The 20,184-nt window shown below is 37.8% G+C and overlaps 1 protein-coding gene across 1 annotated transcript in view; it reads left to right on the top strand.

Annotated features, from left to right (window-relative positions):
* Window positions 1-20,184, top strand: part of FIG4 (FIG4 phosphoinositide 5-phosphatase) — a 95,861-nt gene that overhangs the window by 20,720 nt on the left and 54,957 nt on the right. The window contains exons 6-15 of the mRNA XM_016217536.2: window positions 3,331-3,479; window positions 6,513-6,641; window positions 8,879-8,979; window positions 10,209-10,371; window positions 10,790-10,887; window positions 12,782-12,915; window positions 14,147-14,263; window positions 16,002-16,047; window positions 16,714-16,862; window positions 17,848-18,014. Coding sequence (XP_016073022.1) covers window positions 3,331-3,479; window positions 6,513-6,641; window positions 8,879-8,979; window positions 10,209-10,371; window positions 10,790-10,887; window positions 12,782-12,915; window positions 14,147-14,263; window positions 16,002-16,047; window positions 16,714-16,862; window positions 17,848-18,014 — 1,253 coding nt within the window. The remainder of the gene's footprint in view (window positions 1-3,330; window positions 3,480-6,512; window positions 6,642-8,878; window positions 8,980-10,208; window positions 10,372-10,789; window positions 10,888-12,781; window positions 12,916-14,146; window positions 14,264-16,001; window positions 16,048-16,713; window positions 16,863-17,847; window positions 18,015-20,184) is intronic.

Consider the following 20,184-nt stretch of genomic DNA (forward strand, 5'->3'; position numbering starts at 1 on the left):
GGTAATTTCCATTATTTTAAATTTATTTTTAAATTGTTAATATAATTAACCATTTATTTATCTATGAAACAAATAAAACTATGTCTGATATGTAGATTGGACTATGTCTTCATTGATGTAAAACTCTGAAGGAGGTTAATTATTATAACAGTAGTACTATGTAGCAAAGGGCTCCTAAAGAAATAATTTTTACTTCCACAAATGTTTATCAAATGTATATATCTATTGTATTTGTCTCCATCATCCACTTTCAGTCTTTATTGTTTAATTTTATGTTTATAGCATCTGTGAGTTATTTCTAAAGCTTGGTGGTACCGTTAGAAATTGTCTTCTCTTGCTTCATGATTTTCAACTTTGTTTGCATCCCCATTTTAACTTCTGATCAAGTCATTCCATAAGTAAAAATGTGTAGGTTAAAGTTTTTGTGTCTCATAAGTAAGCTTTAAAAAACACGATACTACATTCTTAAGATTTAGCTAGAATACAGCAGTTGTTTTAAATAGGAAGAATTGATTGTTATAAGTAAAAAAAACTTTTTTCATCATCCATCTTCACTGAGATATTATTGACATACAAGATATGTATAAGTTTAAAGTGTACAATGGGATGATTACATAAATGTATGTATTGCAAAATGATTACCACATTAAGGTTACACCTATTACCCCTCACATAATTTTGATTTTGTGTGGTAACATTTAAGATTACTCTCTTAATAAATTTCAAGTATATAATTCAGTATTGTTAATTATAGTTACCATGCTATATATTAGATCCCTAGATTTTATTTATCTTATAACTGGGAGGTTTTACCCTTTGACATCTCCCATTCCTACACCCCCAATCTCCACACCTGGCAACTACAATTCTACTGTCTATAGTTCGGTTCATTTAGATTCGGCATATAAGTGAGAACATACAGTATTTGTCTCTTTCTCTCTGATTTACTTCATTTAGCATAATGCTGTCAAGATCCATTTGTGTTGCTACAAAAGGCAGGATTTCCTTTTTATAGCCGAATAATATTTCATTATGCATGCATGCATAATGCACACGTGTGTGTGTGTGTGTGTTCACATCTTTATATGTTCATTCATTGATGGGCTCTTAGGTTGCTTCCACATCTTGGCTATTGCAAATAATCCTGCAATGAATATGGAGGTGCAGATGCCTCTTTGAGATAGTTAATTTCATTTTTTTTGTATGTATACCCAGAAATGGGATTGCTGGATCATATGGTAGTTCTACTTTTCATTATTTGAGGAATCTCCAAACTGTTTTCCATAGTGGCTGTACCAGTTTACATTCCCACCAACAGTGCAAAGGGTTCCCTTAACATCCTCGCCGACACTTGTTTCTTGTCTTTTTTGTAGTAGCCATTCTAACAGGCGTGAGGTGATATCTCATTATGGTTTTCATTTGCGTTTCCCTGATGTACTGTTGAACATGTTTTCGTGAATTTGTTGTCCATTTCTATTTTTTTCTCTATTCAGGTTTACTCAGATCCTTTGCCCATTGTGCCCATTTTTAAATTGGATTATTTACTTCTTTGCTTTTGAGTTGTATGAGTTCCTTGTGTATTTTGGATATTAATCCCTTATCAAATAGATGGTTCACAGATATTTTCTCCTATTCCATGTTTGCCCTTTTATTTTGCTGACTGTTTCTTCTGTGCAGAGCTTTTTAGTTTAATATAATCCCACTTATGTATTTTTGCTTTTGTTGCTTGAGCTTGCGCTTTCAGTGTTATTTCCAAAAAATCTTTGCCAACACCAACAAGGAGCTTTTCACCTATGTTTTCTTCTAGTAGTTTTATGTTTTGGGCCTTACATTTAAGTCATGAATCCATTTTGAGTTAATTTTTGTGCATGGTATAAACAGGGGTCCAGTTTTATTCTCATGCAAAGGATTATCTAGGTTTCCCCGTCACCAAAAGACTATCCTTTCCCCATTTCATCTTTTTGGTTCCTTTGTCAAATATTAATTGAATGTATAGGAGTAGGTTTATTTCTGTGTTCTCAATTCTGTTTCGTTGGTCTATTGGTCTTTTTATGCCAGTATCATACTGTTTTGTATGATACAGCTTTTTTTTTTTTTTTGGTAGCTTTATAATAAACCTTAAATCAGGAAGTATGATGTCTCCAGTTTTGTTCTTTCTTAAGATTGCTTTGGCTATTAGGGGTCTTTTGTGGTTCTATATGAATTTTAGAATTGTTTTTACTATTTCTGTGAAAAATGTCATTGGAATTTTGATAGGGATTGCACTGAATCTCTAGCTGTCTGAGTAACATGGGCATTTAAACAATATTAATTCTTCTGCTCCATAACACAGGATATCTTACCTTTTATTTATGTCTTTTTAAATTTATTCCATCAATTTCATAATTTTTAGCATACAGAGATTTCACCTCCTTGGTTCAATTTATTCCTAAGTATTTTATTTTTTTCTGATGTTGTAAATGAGATTGAGAAACCAATAGTTTCTATCCATGTGAGATTAGATGCTAGTGAAATTAATTGCTCTTTCATCAAGCAGTTATGGTGAAATTGAATTTCACAGATGAAACAAATCAATTTCAACCAAATTACATGAAAAATTAAAGAAGAAATAATAATTGAAATAATATGTGTCCCCAGACAGAATTGTAACCATCTTAAAATATGGCTAAAATATTTTACAAATTTATATAAAAGTAAAGAAGTCTGGATACCTTTTGAAAAAATTATTAATTATGTGAAATCAGAATTTAAAGGGTTTCTTTTGGCTTAAAGGCCAAATTTTACTTGCACAGCCTATTCTGACTGTTATAATTTCTTGGGTGGCTGTTACTTCCTAGTACGTTTTGCTGTAATGGCTTATGTTATATTTTTATTTCTATTTTATTAAAAAGTCAGTTGTGGTACCACCATTAATAATTAATAGAATTATTTTTATTCATAGTTAAACTGGAATACAGAGCACACACTGTGGATGTTGTAACATCCATAGAACTCCATTCAGATACACACAAGAGTGTGACACCTTTGCATAAGGCCGTGAAGTTAGATTGATTTCAGTGTGAAGCAAAAAATGCACATTGCAAATCAGCAAGTGTAGGTTACTCATGTTGTATTCTACATTTCTAGTACAAATGCCTAAGTCATGCAAGGATTTTTAAATTTCCAATTATATTTATGGTTTACTATATTAGTGCTTACTTGAACATTACTTTTAGGTAAAGTAACAGGTGCCAAGTAATTTAGTTCACAGTTTTAATTCCATATGGGAGCCAAGACTGTGAAATATGTTTTGCTTTTGTAATTCTTATTAACTTTCATTTCTGTTCTTAGTTACAGCTATGATTTGTCCCATTCACTTCAATATAATCTCACTGTCTTGCGAATGCCCCTGGAGATGTTAAAGTCAGAAACGACCCAGACTCGCTCGGAGAGTTTTGACATCTTTGAAGATGAAGGATTAATTACACAGGGTGGAAGTGGTAGGTGGTTTTCAGCACTCTAATGTCTGTTAATGTAGCCTCCATAGAATGGCATCTCATTATATTCAGTCACATTTCTCTCATGTATCTCCACCCCTCATTGCTCTTTGTCCTTACATGAGGTTGTTTCAGATATATGAACTTGACCAATTTATTTTAATGGAGTTCATTAATCACTAGGTGATTTTGTGGGCCAACCAGAAAATTGTATGCTGACATTTCGTAGCAAATTTTCATGTACTTTTTATGGAATATATTCAGGTCTACATTTTGATTAAGTTAAAATAGAGAATTTTGTTTTTAACTGTTGGAGAACGCACACTACCACCTTATTTTCTTTCATAGTGACCAGTTCAATATGGGCTGAATTTTAGGAAAAAATTACCATGGGTTGTCTTTTGTGCCTTAGACATCTATATACAAAGTTCCTAAACCTCATAAAAACTGCTTAATTGATATAATGCACTTTTAAAGAAATAAAGACTAAGTGGGAAACAGGACTGAGAGCAAGATCACATGACCAGTGTCCAGAGAAGCCAGTTCAGCAGGTCAGAGGCTATTCTTACTTTGGTCCCAGCCAGACCCACTGGTCCCTCATAGGTCTTGCTTCTGTCAGGGCCACTATAGGATCACTGCAGAACCATTGTGTGACCAGTCTAGGGTTACCCTGAGATCCCGAACTAACTAGTCACACAACAGGATCAGTAGCTTTATCTCTAGATTTTTGGGTTGGTCTAGAACTCTAAAGCCAGAGACATTGCGAAAGTGAATGTTGTGACGGAGTAATTTCAGACTTAAAGCTGAGGCAGCTTAGCTGGATTGGATTTAACTATGAAAACATAAGTCAATTGTGTCATGAGTGCCTTGCTCTATGCAGCTTAAATGAGAGTGATGAAGGTGTGAGTACAGGAGGTAGAATGTAATGTAAGGTTCCAGAAGTTTTGTCCTTGCAGGACCCTCAAGAAGAGGCTGTGCTCTATTAGCATTTTGCCAAAGGTTCTGGTCCACTCTAAGAAGACTTAGACTGTTCCTAACACTGAATGCCATTTCTGTCATTGCCCTTAACTCATTAGTTTATTAGATCCACTATCACTTGAGCTAAGATCAAACCTAGTGCACCCTCCCTACCCCAGAACATCCAGATGTCATAAATTTGCCCTGATTCAGACACGTGAATTGTAACCTATACTGCTAGAGACAGGAGGAGAGTGAGATAATGTGTGCCTGGATATTTGCTTGCATCATTCTTCTAAATATCACCCTTAGTAAAAGAAAAGCTAAAAGCAGTACTAAATTTGCACTACAGGTCATCCTAAATACAATTTGAATATCTGTTCTGGCATCTGAATTAAGGCTCTGAAGCCACTTAATTTTTTACTATCTCTAGAGCAATTCTACTTGATAAATATGAATAACAGTGTGTATTAGGTTTTTATAGCTGCTGTAACAAATTACCACAAACTTAATGGCTTAAAACTATAAAATTTATTATCTTATGGAAGTCAGAATTCCAAAATAGTTATCAGTGGACTAAAATGTGGGTGTCGGCAGGGCTGCATTTCTTTCTTAAAAACTTAAGGGAAAGTTTGTTTTCTTGTCCTTTCTACCTTCTGGGGGCTGCCTGCATTTCCTAGCTCATGGCCTCCTTCCATTATCAAAGCCATCAATGGGCAGCCAAGGTTTTTTTCATGTTACATCACTAGGACACTCCTGTTTTCCTCTTTCATTTATAGGGACGCCAATTGCATTATTGGACCTACCTGGGTAATCCATAATAATCTCCCCATCTCAGGTTCATCTGATCAGCAACCTAATTCTATCTGCAACTTTAATTCCTCTTTGCCATGTAATGTAACATATTCACAGGTTCTGGCAATTAGGACATAGACATGGAGGATCATTATTTTTCTACCAGAACAGGGGTAACTGACAGGAAATAGAGAGGGAGGGTAGAAGGTATGGGGATAGGTAGAAAAGGAAAATAATACATTTTTTAAAAAGTCTCTGCTGTCTCAAGTTGTTTATTAGTCACTTTGCGTATATTATTTTATTTAATCTGAACAATATCACTGAAGTGAGTAGTAGTAGTATCATCATTTTACAGTTGAGTAAATTGAGGTTCAGAGATGTTAAGTAACTTGCCAAAGGTCACAGAGCTGATAAGTGGCAAAGACAGGATACCAATCCATGTCTGTACTATACATGCTCTGTGTAATGCATTGACAGGTCAGACAAGATTTATTTTTCATGAATCAGAATAAATGTATTTGTCATAGTGTATAAATACTCTTGTCATATCATATTTTGAAAAGAAAAATAGTATTGATTGCCTACCATCCAGAATTGTTACAATCTTTTAAACCATTATCTTATAAATATACTTATTTCTTATTTTGCCCTTTATATAACTTTTGTAAAACTCACTGATGTCCAATAAATGTATCTAGATATGCTGAAATCGTGTTTGATGAAATTAATTTCTTCACATAGAAAAAGCCTCATATGATGACTACCACCATGGAAGTATAAATAAGGCACTAGGGGTGTTCTAAGGCCTTTCTGTGCGTTATCAGTTTAGTTCATCTTTACAACACCCACATGATACAGGTACAGGTGAGGGAATGGTCACTGAGATAGCCAGTAACACTCCTGGTCACACCTGTCACACTGCTGATGAGAGGCAGAGCCAGGATTTGGACCCAGGCACTCTGACCCCAGAGCAGTGCTCCCAAACGCTGCCCTGTGCTATGTCTCAGCCTTATTCATGCATTTGTACGTGTCCTTAATTTCCCTCTCATTTTGTTTTCTCTTAGGTTAAAAACTCCCACAAATCAGAACATGTGTTTATTCTTTGACTTTGTGTAGTATGAGCACAGTGTTCCAGACTGTGATATGAATTATATTCACTGAAAATGGCAATGCTATTGATCCAGCATCTTATTTTGAAGTTAAAAACAGAAGTTTAAAGTCTTAAAAATAAGTTGAATATCAACCAACTTGCTTATCTTTCTGATACCAACTTTTATTTTTCAGGTGTCTTTGGGATCTGTGGTGAGCCTTATATGAAGTATGTGTGGAATGGTGAACTTCTGGATGTGATTAAGAATACTGTGCATCGTGACTGGCTGTTGTATATTATTCATGGATTCTGTGGACAGTCAAGTATCCTTTTTAAAAAAAATTAAGATACATATTAAACTTATGCTGTACCAATTTATCGAAAGCTATCTATGAATTATAAGATTATAATTATCATGCTCTGTATCCAGCAGGAATACTTACCATGTAGTAAAAATACAAAGAGGAATACTAATAACTTTAACAGATTTTTTATGTACACAGAAAGATAAAAAAAAAGAGGCAGAAAATCTATGTGCATTGTAAGTTGAATAGGTGATAAGTATCATTCTTACCTGAGAAAGAGAAAAGAATCACAGGGGGGAGGCTGAGGCAGGCTCATAAGAAAAGTCAAGCTTGGCCCGGGCCCTGAACACGGCAGGCCTTAGCAGTGAGCAGGGAGTGAGACTACGAGTTGGGGAAGCACCGTGAGTGTGGATTAGGGAGAGTTCATGGGCGTGTTCTTGTGGTTTGTGTTTAAAACCCCGGGAGGTACAATGTAGTGGGAAGGAGCTTGGCAGGGGGAGTCGGATTGCCGGTCACCAGATTGCTTTGGTGGTCTGACTAAGTTCTTTGGGGTTGGCGCTAAAACTTTTGAAAGTTATTTTTCAAGAAGGTCATGTACAAAGTAGCACTTAGGAAGCTTGAGTTAACAGCCCTTTTCAAGCTGTTAAGTGAAATGAGACAAGGGACATGGGTGAGGAATAAGGTAATGAATAGTGAGGCCTGGTTAGAAAGGGGTGTGCTAGAAGTAGGCTTGGGTTAAGCTGATGAGTTCAAGTTTATAAATAATTTTTTCCCTTTCATTTAATTTCTAGCTATGTTGAAACCTTTCAAGAAAGTGCTATTCTGAGGTTTAGAAAGGCAACGTGGATACTTTGTAGAAGTGGTGTTTAGGCTTTCCTACCCCTTTTTGAGATCATGTAGGGCAATTATGAACCTAGCATATTGTCTAGTTGAGATTCTTCCTTGTGTTTTAGATTTTTTAAAGACCTATCATGAAAACTTTAAAGGAGTGGCTGTTTTGAGATTAGTAAGTGGGTGAATGTAATTCACCAATATTATGCTTGCTTGTACCAGAGCACTTGGGAGGAGTGGGATCAGGGGGTACAGCTAGAGAGGTTTGACCTGAAGAGGGCCAGTGCTACCTTTGTGGCAAGTGAGGGAGGGGAGAGGCTAGATGAAGACACCAAGGAATTTTGAAATGAAGATAAGTGAGGTTTTATGCTATGCTTGAAAATCAGGCTTATTACTTTATAATCATTTCTACCAGTGAGTGGTATTATCCACTTGATCACTCCCTGAATAATGAGAATTGGCCCTGAATTACTTTTTCTATTTCCGTCAGTAAAATCTACCTGGAAAGAAGACAAGGTTTTCACCATCAAGCACACCAAAAAGAATGTGCTACAGTTTCTAAAGGCAGTTTCTAAAAGGTGGTTCTAAGCTATTTTGTGTTGCAAAGAGCTAACTCAGGGCCTGGCATGGATCAAACATAGTAAGCGTCTGCTTTGTTTGAAGTGGCCAATAGCACCATAGGTTATAATTTTAAAGCTTATTCGTTTAAATGATGACTCTGGTCTCCTAGTTATCAAGCATTTGATGAATTCTGCAACTCTGTATGATGATAAAAGTAATCACTGTTTATTAAATATTTACTGCAGGCTAGACACTGCTTTTATGCACATTACCTAACCGAGTCCTCCCAACTTAATAAAATTAGTTGCTTTGTTAGTACTGATACCATTTTACAGAAAATGAAGTTGAGACTTAGAAAGTTTAATGAGGTGACATGACAATAAGCTATATGTTGACTGAACAGTCCACAGCGTTCAGCTTTTGCAGTTAGGTGACCAATTTGGATTGTTTTCATACTCCCTCCCCTCAGTATGATATGCTGCTTCATAGTTTAAATAACCTGTTGGGTAACATGCGCTTTTTCTGAGAGGTGTACGACCTCTGAAGACTAAGGAAGGATTCGTTTACATCCTTTAGTTGGCTATAAGGACAGACCAAGTCTCCCCTTGGCCAGTATCCCTGCACGTGGTTACCGTCTCCTCTGAAATTCTGAGAACCCACTCCTTAGGGAGGTGTGTTTTTTGCCTTAAATACCTGTACAGTTAGGAAGAACAGTTGGACCCAATGCTACTCCTTGGGTGGAGCTTTTTGGTATTCTTTAACTCGCTCAACAAGACGTATTTAAATGTGTATTTTAGGTATAAGATTCTCTTGGTTTGGTGTGACAGTCATGAATGCTGAACAGCTTTAACTTGATTTCTAAGAGCTGTTGATCTACGGACGACCAGTGTATGTCACTCTAATAGCTAGAAGATCCAGTAAGTTTGCGGGGACCCGTTTTCTCAAGAGAGGTGCGAACTGTGAGGTAAGACGGGAAAAACAATAGCGCTCGCTGCTGGCATTTAAACCTTTTTACATCAGCTTTGCTGACAGAGGAAGCAAAGTAGAATTTTAGAAAGTGGAATGTCTTAGTTTGGGACATTATCAAGAGAATATCCAGTGTATACGAAATTTGTGAGAACTAGAACTAGTATGCAGCTGTTCTGAAGAATCAGCTGTCTTAGAGCAAGCTATGCAGTGCCTTAGGGAGGTATGAAATGTGTGATGTTTTAGAGGATGAGCCATTTCTGTCATATATGAAAGGATGTAGTACATATTTAGTGCAGAGACTGAAATAGCAAAGCACCTCCGCCCAAGGAGTAAGAGCAGTAGAGCACTTGTTGGAAATGTGTCCTTGATAAGAAGACTAAGGAGAGGAAGGCATGGGAAACTGCTTACCCTCTTCCCTCTGCTTTAATCTGGCTCAAGGCAGACTCCTTCTGTGCACCACTAGACTAGCAACAACAAAAAGTCTATTCTGCCAGCAGTCGTGGAATCCCCTTGGAGTGCTCTGTCTCTGTTTTCAATAGACAACTTGAGTCTTAAGCAGATGTGTGAGTAGACGGATTGAGTGAGACACTGGGTTTTGATCCTGGCTTAAAATAGCAACATTGTTCTTAACAACAATGAAAATAGTTGTAATTGGTGCCTTAAACAAATCAGAATTTTGTAGCTATATTATTTACTTTTGAATATCAAAGGGTGACCCAACAGACATGTTATTAATGCCTCTAAAATTATCTTTTGTCACATCCTTATAAACTTTGTTGATTAAGCCACCTCAGGACCCCTTTTTATTTCTTCAGTCCATCAGACATTACATGAATCTCACTTTTGTCCTTTCATTCCTCCTTGGTCTTCAGAATTGAATTTTTGTATTCCTCTGGTCTTCCTAACCTCTGTATAATTCCATGTAATTGTTTTTCTTTTCTCTCCCTTTCTGCCATTTGTATCACTCAAGATGTTCTCCACTATTTGTCTTATTGGCTATTTCATTTCATTTTTCCTAGTCTATTCTCTGCTATTTTTTAATCGTCTTCCTTTATTGCATTATAATGGTTTTCCTTTTCTAATGTACTCAGTGAGTATTTATCAACATTTATCTTTTTCAAAGCATTCTAAGAACAGGAATTATAATTTCATTGTGACTTGACATTTTTTTCGTTAAAACATTCTAAGAACATAAACTATCTATAAATGCGCATTTCTCTTCAGGGCGATGTTGCAAACGAAGTGGAGACGGAACAGATGCTCTGCGATGCCTCCGTGATGTCTTTCACTGCAGGGAGTTACTCCTCTTACGTCCAAGTTAGAGGATCGGTTCCTTTGTACTGGTCTCAGGACATTTCAACTATGATGCCTAAACCACCCATTACATGTACGTGGAACAACATTTTTAATTAGTAACTCTTCTTTACCCATATGTGGAGATAATTGACTGTTGTCCCAGAAATCTCATAAAAGCTTATGTTTTGACAAAGTTTTAGTATTGGAAAGAAGCTAATTTAGAAGATAATTCTGTTATTTTTGTGCAGTAACTTTTTTTTTTTCTTTAACTTTGGCTGCTGGTAAATTATTTATATTTTACTTCAGAAATGTAAAAATCATTCAAGTTCAATAAATATGTGAAGAATGAGTGTCTTAATAAGCTCGAGAGGAATTTGGGAATGGGACCAGTGGATTAGTCAAATTGCATTTCTATAAACATTAAGTAACAAAACAAAACCTTATACTTTTTATTCTTGCCTTTTAGTTTCCATTCTGGTATTTATTCATCTTTTTTTCTTTCTTCCTAGTGGATCAGGCAGATCCATTTGCACATGTGGCTGCCCTTCACTTTGACCAGATGCTTCAGAGGTTTGGCTCCCCCATCATCATCTTGAATTTAGTGAAGGTATGATGTGCTCACCTTTGTGGTTATGAAATTCAGCCACACTGGACAGCCTTTTCCTCAGCACAAAGGGGATTGACAAGCTTGCTTTACCTTTCCCCAGAGGAGAGCCTTGCAGACTTAGCTGTGATGGCTCGCTGTGCCTGAGCTGTCTGAGCCTCTGTCCTCCGACTTCAGATTCCATGTGGCCTTTTCCATGGGTACCGAGGAGAATCAGTGATTGTTTCCAAGGGAAGAGTGTGATACAGTGGGTCAGTCTCCTGATTTCCTTGGGTGAAGTAGATATGGGTGAAATTCTGCCTTAGTTTCCAGGACAGCTTGGAGAAGGAAGCATGGAGATCCAACAGCCACAGCCCAGCCTTGATGTAGCCAGTTCCCTTGACCATTCAGATCTCCTGAGTAAGTTAATGCATAGTAATAGGACTTGAAGGCTAGATTCAGAAATTGGAATGCTGTTGTGGCTTAAGAGTCAGGTAGACATGGCCTCTTAGTTCTGTGCTTCCTTGTCAGAGTACACTATGTGGTCACCATATCTTGTGTATGAGTAGGCACCCGTGTCAGAGGCCTAGGATGAAGGATAGGGAGACCAGATAATAAATTGTATCTGTATTTGTTGCAACCAAGTGAATTGAAAGAATCTCAGTCTGCAGCCAAGAGAGTGTGGAAAACAAGGGTTTTGTTATTGTTGTGGCAGCGGCCAACGGCCTAGTAGTGACTGAGATTATTTTGAGAGGTTGTTTAATATATGTAACTCAATTTAATCAAAACCCAGGGAATTCTGTGTTCATTTAGTCCATTGTTTAACAAGTGTTTTTGAGGGTTCCCTTTGTGCCAAGGCAATCACAGAAACCATCCCTGCCTTCACAGAGCTAACAGTCTAATGGAGACGGTGAAGTAATGCAGAGGTACCAAGACAGGGCAGATGGTGCTATGCCAGCTTACAGTGGCAGAGACATCTTCCCTGAGGCACTGATGAGTCAGTGCGGCCCGAAGGAAGAGGCATGAACTAGTTCAAAAACCCCGAGAATACTGTTCAACTCAGAACAGTAGGTACAAAGGCCCTGAAACAGGAGGGGATATGGTGTGTTTGAGAGAGAAAAGGCCTGTATGGCTGGGTCCCAGAGAAGGAGGGCAGAAGAGCCTGTTGTGAGTTGAGGCTGAAGAGAGAGTTATGGTGCGACCACGTAGAACCGTGTAGGGTGCGTTAATGAGCCTGGTCTTTATCCTGAGAGTAATAGAAAACCATTGCAGGTTTTGCATGGTTGAGGGGATTGTGATCAGATTTATGTTTTGAAAAGATTGTCTTGACCTCCACATAGAGAATAAATGGATCGACACAAGGCTAAAAATGCTGGAAGACCACATAGGAGGCTATTATAATTACCCAGAAAAGGAGTGGCTCTGACTTGTCCTAGGGTGGTGTGGTAGAGATGAGAGAAGTGAATGGAGGAGGTGGACTCGGTGAAGGGCAGGATTTAAGGTGAGGGAGAGGGAGATTATCCATCCAGACCCAGTTGATCTGTCTGGTTCTTAGCTGGCTGGAGTTTGGGGTTCCCTTCTTCTGGTCCATGGGGATTCTCATCTGCCGAAGTGGGGTGTGGAGTGTGTAGGCCAAGCCTATGCAGGGTGAACTGGGCTTCTTGGGGCTGCAGGAAGTTACTAGGAAGAAATCTGATCTCCTTGAGGTTTTAGAGCTCATTATCTGTTGACTTTAATTCAATGAAGTATTTATGTTTTTGCATTTATATTATTTTAATTTTCAAAGGTAGGTTTCATTTCAGTATATTTAAGACTTTAGGCATTTTGTCTTATCTTGGCTGAAAAGTAAAAATGTTAAAAGTCTGTTCCTCTGATTTAAGGTAGTTAGAACACTGAAAATGTGTAATTTTTGATAAAGGAACGAGAGAAAAGAAAGCATGAGAGAATTCTGAGCGAAGAACTCGTAGCTGCTGTGACATACCTCAACCAGTTTCTGCCTCCTGAGCACACTATTATTTACATTCCTTGGGATATGGCCAAGTACACCAAAAGGTGAGCAGATATTAATATGTCTGGTTGTGATAGTTTCCTTTTTTGTGATGTAAAATAGTGGAAAGCTGATCTCCATGGTAAAGTAAATGTTAGTCTTTTAATTTCTTTCATGAACCTGCTGAGGTGCTGTTGCGTGCTTAGATTAATAGACCAACTCTTTTTTTGCCCACTTTCTGTACCATTGCAAATTCTCTTGGAATTAGCTAGTCCTTTCAGGACATCTCTGCTCCACTGCTTTTTCGTAAAGGCATTCGTTTCACTTTATTCACTCAACCTGTTTAGTCACTTCCTCTGACACGGAGCAGATGATCTCGCTTATGGGTGAACCTGCAAGTACCTCCCCAGTGTTTATGGTAAATCCAGACTCCTACATGTACTGTTAAAGCCTCATCACCTGGTTGGTTCCAGAATGTAGTAACTTTTTATTCCAAGGGCTGTTCTGTTCCTGAAAAACTGAACGTCGTCCCCTGCCCCAGTGTGACAGCCAAGGCCCCTTCCGAGTCTTCGTCCTGTCATTCACCCGCCTTCCCTTCCTCCCCTTCTCTCCAGGCTGCTTTCCCACCTCTTTCTTGTCACGATCTGATTCAGGACAGCTCCAAGGAACTTTCTTTCATTAACCTTGTGTCTTCTTGCTCACTTAGTAGGCGTCATACAAACAGCAGATTTCTTTTGAGGTCTTTTTAAAAAAATGTGACTATTTTATTTTGCACTTAACTCATTATACTGTTTTCTAAATCATTTTATGTAGTTAGACACACACACACACACACACCCACACACACCTTCCCTAAGTACAATAAGCCTGGTTACAGGTTGGTGCCATTCATATGAATTAATTTCCCAGTGTTTTCTTCTCCTGCCACCCGCACTGTGCATTGTGCTCTCTTCACAGTCATTCTGTGAATGCACATTGATGTGACTGACTTCACTCTTGAGGAGCAAAAGGCTTTGGGAGAAGCTCTTGCAGGGATGTAATGTGCCAAGAGTAAGGCTTGCCAATAGTTGATATTAGCTTACAGGCCCTTCACGTCCCTTTGCACCAAATCTTGTTAGTTACTGAGTATGCGTTATATCCTAGAAATTGCTACAATGCCCCTATTGAATACACACCAGAGATGTTTAAATTAAATCCCTGAATATCGTTACTATAGACTTTACTTGCTTTAGGCGTAAGGAGAAATAGGGATTAAAACTTGGGCTCTTCTTACTTTTCTCGTTCTCCTCTCCTCAGCAAGCTGTGTAATGTTCTTGACCGACTTAATGTGATCGCAGAAAGTGTGGTGAAGAAGACAGGTTTCTTTGTGAATCGTCCTGATTCTTACTGTAGCATTTTGCGGCCAGATGAAAAGTATGTATGGTGTTTAAAAACTTAAAATAAATTAAAGAATTTTGCTCTATGGATAAAAATATTCTAAATATGAGCAGTTTGTACTGCTTGGAAGGTGGATGAATTTAATTCCTTCGGGGAGACGAGACAAGCTGCTCATGTGACTATGTAATGAGCACTCACTGTGGCCATCAGATTTCCTCAAGTGGTCCTATACCTTGAGACAGAAGCCATGCAGACTTTGTATCTTGCTTCATGGAATAAACATTACATAAAATATTTCTGTAAAGCAAAATTTTCTGCAATGAATGCTATTTTTCTGTATTAAATAGGAGCAGGAAATTTTTTTCTTATGGACTAAATACTAACATTTTTATGAAAATAATATTTATCATTTTACTGTAGTAGTTATTTGCTCACAAATCTTTCTTCATTACCATTATGTACCAAGATACCTTGTGAGCTTCTTCAGATCAAGGATCCATGTTTTACCTTTTAAGGAACCAATATTATATTTTTTCAGTTAACTAAGTTAATTTCAATGGTTAAAAAAAAGTGCAAGAACAACCAGCTACTAGGATGTGTCTTTAGAGGTAATCCTTTTCTGTAGTTTGAATTTATGGCACCTGTAATGGGGGGTTTCCGAGACTGCTCCCAAGCACAGTGATTCACTGGGAGAACTCAAAGACAGCCTGTTATACTCATGGCTGTGACTTACTACAGTGAAAGGATGCAAAGCACAATCAGCAAAGGGAAAAGGCACCTGGGGCAAAGTTCAGAGGAAATCTGACCTAAGCTCCTAGAGTCCTCTCCTAGTGGAATCGCACAGGACATGCTTAATTCCCCAGGCCACTTGTGACAGTGTGTGTGAAATGTTGCCAGTGAGGACAGATTTTAGAGACTCAGTGCCATATGGGTTTTTTTTTGTTTTTAGTTTTTAATTAGAGGCTAATTCCATAAGCAGTCTGCTTGGCATCAACCAAAATTCCAGACTCCCAGAGGAAAGGGGATATTCAGCTAAACCATATTGTTTCTACAAACAATTTAGACCCGGTGAGCTGCTCTTAGTTCTGGGATGGAGAAAACTCAAGTTCTCAGATGCCGCCAATGGCCAACCTTGTAAGCAGGCCTTTCCAAGGATAGCAGTCAGACCTGCTATGTTAACTCTTCTCTGCACTGCACCGTCTTTTAAATAATTTAAATAACATTAACTTCATTATAGTGTGCTTAGAACGTGTCCCCATGCAGTCATTAGCATGTGGGAAAGAACGTAAGCGGAAGAAAATAATAAGGAAGCCTGCAGAAACAGCCAAAGGAGCACAGTGAAGCTCCATGGAGCAGGCGGGAGGAGGAGAATCCTGACTGACGGGAGAAGGAGAAGGCCTGGGAGAGATTATTGTATTTTGTTAGAAAGTGCCCTGCAATTACTACTCACCTCTGTAGGAACCAAGCAAGAAATCGGCTTAAATTTAAGCAAGAGAAGGTTTGGTTGAAGATGGGTGACAGAATGCCGGCGAGTGGGCCCTGGGACTAGCTCAGATGCTCCTTTCCTGGGCTCTCTTTGGGGAGAGCATGGAGAGCCTTCCGTCTCGGTCATTTGCATATTAACTTACCCAAAAGAATGAAAGTAAGCAGAATCAGTTGATTATGTTGGCGCATTTAGCTCTATTCATTTGATTCTTAATAAAGATCTAGTACCAAAAATGAATACAGATTATATTATTAAAAAATTTTTTTTAAAGCATGTCTTTTTAAACAGGTGGAATGAACTAGGAGGATGTGTGATTCCTACTGGCCGCCTGCAGGTATAGACAACATTATATTAATAATGAATAGAATCTGTATCATAGTATATGATATTTCCTGAAAGCAACCATTGAGAGACATACTTTTTATTTAATGCAGAATTATTAATCATTTGTGAGTAATTTTTAAAGCCTTACAGCTGGTGTTTAACCTCCTACAAAGGATGTACAGCTAAAAATAATAACTATAAATAAAAATATTTTTTATATAGTATAAATTTTATTATTGGAAATGGAAACCTAGAAATGCGAAAAAAAATAAGTTAGAGTGACTTTGTAAAAGGAGCCTGGTATGATCACTCTCTATACTTTGTATGCTTTAAGAGTGATATGGCCTAAACCACTGAATATTTGGTTTGTACAATAAAGGAAACATATCAGGAAAAAGCACATATTTTACTAATTGGTACATGTGGAAAATGTTAGTTATGTGTTTTGTCTTGTTAAACTAAAGGAGAAAAGTCAAATCTAGACTAGAAGGTGTACTGATGCTGCTGCAGCAGTAAGTGAGCAGACTGTGACCTTTCGTAATTTAAGAAGTGATCATTATTTGTTCAGAAATAATCCTGCCTACAGCTTTTCTTCTTAAAGAAAAGAAATCTAAGTAGAATGGAAGTCGTTTTGGCAACTGAATAATGATTAAAATCTTAAGGTATTTCTCTTTAGACTGGTGTTCTTCGGACCAACTGTGTGGACTGTTTAGATCGCACCAACACAGCACAGTTTATGGTGGGAAAATGTGCCCTGGCTTATCAGCTGTATTCCTTGGGATTGATTGACAAGCCTAATCTGCAGTTTGATACAGACGCAGTCAGGTAAGCCTTAGTTTCTGCCTTTTGAATGCTGGTAATGACAGAAAGCAAATCTGATGAATAATAAGGACTTCTTTGAACTCGTTTGTACTTTTAGCTCCTCAAAAATTATGTTGCTAATTATTCAAGTTAATTCTGTAATAAATGTTTATATTACTTACTTGTGTATTGTTGCTGTGGTTTTCTTGTTTTAATTATCGATAAACACTGTGTTCTTTAAGACAAATCCAAAGTACTTTAAATAAACCCAAACTAGTGGGTTTTTAAAAAAAATAAATCCAGACTACATTAGGCAAAAACAATGTGCCTTCATATGTTTTAAATTTAAAATAGAAGACATATAAATGACTGATTCTTCATTAAGAATTGGTTTCTTCACTGTGCACTGGATCTATGGCTTTGAATGAGGTACTGTTTCTTGAAAATACAGTGAGAGCTGTTATTGCTCATCTGAGATAGTCAGAAAGATTTTTAAGGGAAGTAATCATCTTTCAAGTAGCCAGATCCACAGATATCACTGCACTGAAAGTCTTTAATGGGCACTTGAAGTAACACAAGTTTCAAACATGTATTTTCAGGAAAGAATGTGGTTTATCTGTCTGTGATCAGAGCATGTCCTGCTTTTCAAAAGGCAATTCACAGAGAACAGAAAATTCTGCCATGGGAGATAAATTGATCTGGCAGGCTGCAGAAAGTTAGGCATCTTTTAATAAGGTTCGAACCAGCTTGGTCTGGCTTTGGTGGGTTATGTTTTTGGTGCTCCTGGTTCCTTTTTAGTGTTTTCTGTGACTTTGTTGCTAATTAGACTATTCTTATAAAATATAAAATATTTTCATTTGTATTCATCTTTAAGATATTGAAGGGTCTACTTGAAAGGAATGGTTCAGAGAATTTGTAAAGTAAAAGACTTGTTTTGAGTCTGTAACTAAGTGAATAATGTGTAATACTTTTTCTAAAATTCTTTAATGTTTGTATTTCTTTTGCTTAGGTTATTTGAGGAGCTCTATGAAGATCATGGGGACACCCTGTCCCTTCAGTATGGTGGTTCTCAACTTGTTCATCGTGTAAAAACCTACAGAAAGATAGCACCATGGACCCAGCACTCAAAAGACATCATGCAGACCCTGTCTAGATATTACAGCAATGCTTTTTCAGGTAATTAGGCATTTCTAAGACTTAACCCAATGTGCATTTTTCTTCTTATGCATATACTTTATTTTTTAGCTACTTAGATAAGTAAAATTCAAAATTAAATGTTTGAAAAGTTTAAATAAAATAGAATCTGTCACTTAGAAAGTGCTCAATAATCATTTGTTCAATAAATGTATGAATAAACTTTGTATTTTAAATAGGGCATGTTTGCATTTTCCATAATTGGAACTTTTACATAATGCCAAAGTTATTTATAAAACACTTGATTCCCTGGCTTCTGTCTCTGTATTTCTGCTTGCAATATATAGATAAAAAAAATGTTTGGGCTACTGAATCATTATTATTTTTTTAAAGATTTTTATTGATTTTTAGAGAGAGAAGAAGGGAGAGGGAGGGAGGGAGAGAGAGAAACATCAATGTGAGAGCAAAATATCGGTCTGCTGCCTCCTGCACACCCCTATTGGGCATCAAGCCTGAAACCTGGGGATGTGACCTGACCGGGAATCAAACAGGCAAGCTTTAGGTGCATGGGATGACACCCAGCCAACTGAGCCATACCAGCCAGGGTAAATCATTATTTTTTAAATAGGGTTCATATAGTCTTGACAGTTGTCTAAGAATATAAATATCACTGATTTTTAAAAAATGTCAGCTAGAAATGAATGATAACATTAACACTAAGTTATTTTCTTATTTTATGACTTGCAGATACTCAAAGTAACAGGCTGTTAAATTGGTACTTTTCATGCTTCCATTCTGATAGAATTTCCAACACAGTAGGTACCAAATCTCCATGCACAGAATTTACATAAACATGTTCAGTGGCTGGTTCTGTGATTCTTAGGCTCATGAACCAGATCAAGGATAACAAAGCTTACAGAATGTAGAGAAGAAATATTGGTAGAGATTCTTTGAAGTGAACCATTGCCATGCAGTGATTGTTACCACACTGACTCCTTTCTGTCAGGCCTGGAGAGAGCAGCCTTCAACAGGAATCTGGGCAAGCTTGTAGTATCCTCCTGTGGGAAGGAGCCCCTGGAGCTGTTGGCTTTGGGCTGCTGTACAGCAAAGCTGAAGCAGAGGGACAGGCCGAGGAGAGGGCTGTCCTGTTGTGTACATATTGGAAATGGCCTGCCCTCCTAGACTTACTTGGGCCATAGGGAGCTTGAGTGTTTACTGGTCACCAGATATAGGCTCATGGGGGAGGGTGCTGGCATGGGGTTGGCCTAAGTCCTGGTCAGCGGGACCCTAGCAGCAAAAACCAGGAGGTGATCACTGAATAAGGAAGGAGTTGTAGGAAAAGGACTGATAATGGGAAAATGCAGGTGCCCACACCAAGGGAACTACGGGAGAGTCCCCGGCGATGGGAACCACTGATGCGGGCATGAAGGCATCCACAGAAGCATTATCTTCCAACATTTTTTGTGACCAGAGAAAATGCATCCATAGTTTCTACCTTATATTGTATTACAGTGGTTGGAGTGCCCCTGCCCCATCTTGGGCCAACTGGTCCACTGTGCTTCAAATCTCATCCCTTCCTGCAGTCCCTGTAATTATATGCTTGTTGCTGCATGTACATCATCAGTTTCTCCCTCTTTACTGCTTCTTCTGCATTAGCATAGAAGCACAATTTAGTGTTCTCCATGTAACCTTTCCTTCTATCCTTAATCCCACATCCTATTTCTGCATAGGCAAAACCTCCTGAAAGAGTCATCTGCATGCCTGTTTCCTCTCTTATGTCCTATTTTCTCCATCTGCTTCATGGGCATTTGCCCTGTTATGGCACTGAAACTGTGCTTGTCAAAATCGCCACCAGTCTCCACAGTGCCAAATCCCAGTGGTCATTTTTCTGTCTTTATCTTAGCCTTTCAACAGCTTTTATCACAGTCTAATAATGATCATTTCCATTACTGATTTCAGAGGCTACTTTATCACAAATTTGAATATTAATATAACAGATATTTTAGTTACAAAATAAAGTTTTGGGCCAATTCAAAAGAATTGTTATATTTAAGCCTGATCTATTTAAATACAGTGCATATAATATGTAGTTGTTTGAACAGAGTTTAAATGGTACATATTCTTTTTTCCCTTAAAGCATGATTGAGTGCAAGAATAGGTAATCATTTTGTCCTACTGAGAATCTACCTGTTTTAAGCTCTTGTCCATATCC

The sequence above is a fragment of the Miniopterus natalensis genome, chromosome 5, assembly GCF_054644295.1.
Source record: "Miniopterus natalensis isolate mMinNat1 chromosome 5, mMinNat1.hap1, whole genome shotgun sequence".
NCBI classification, from domain to species: domain Eukaryota; kingdom Metazoa; phylum Chordata; class Mammalia; order Chiroptera; family Miniopteridae; genus Miniopterus; species Miniopterus natalensis.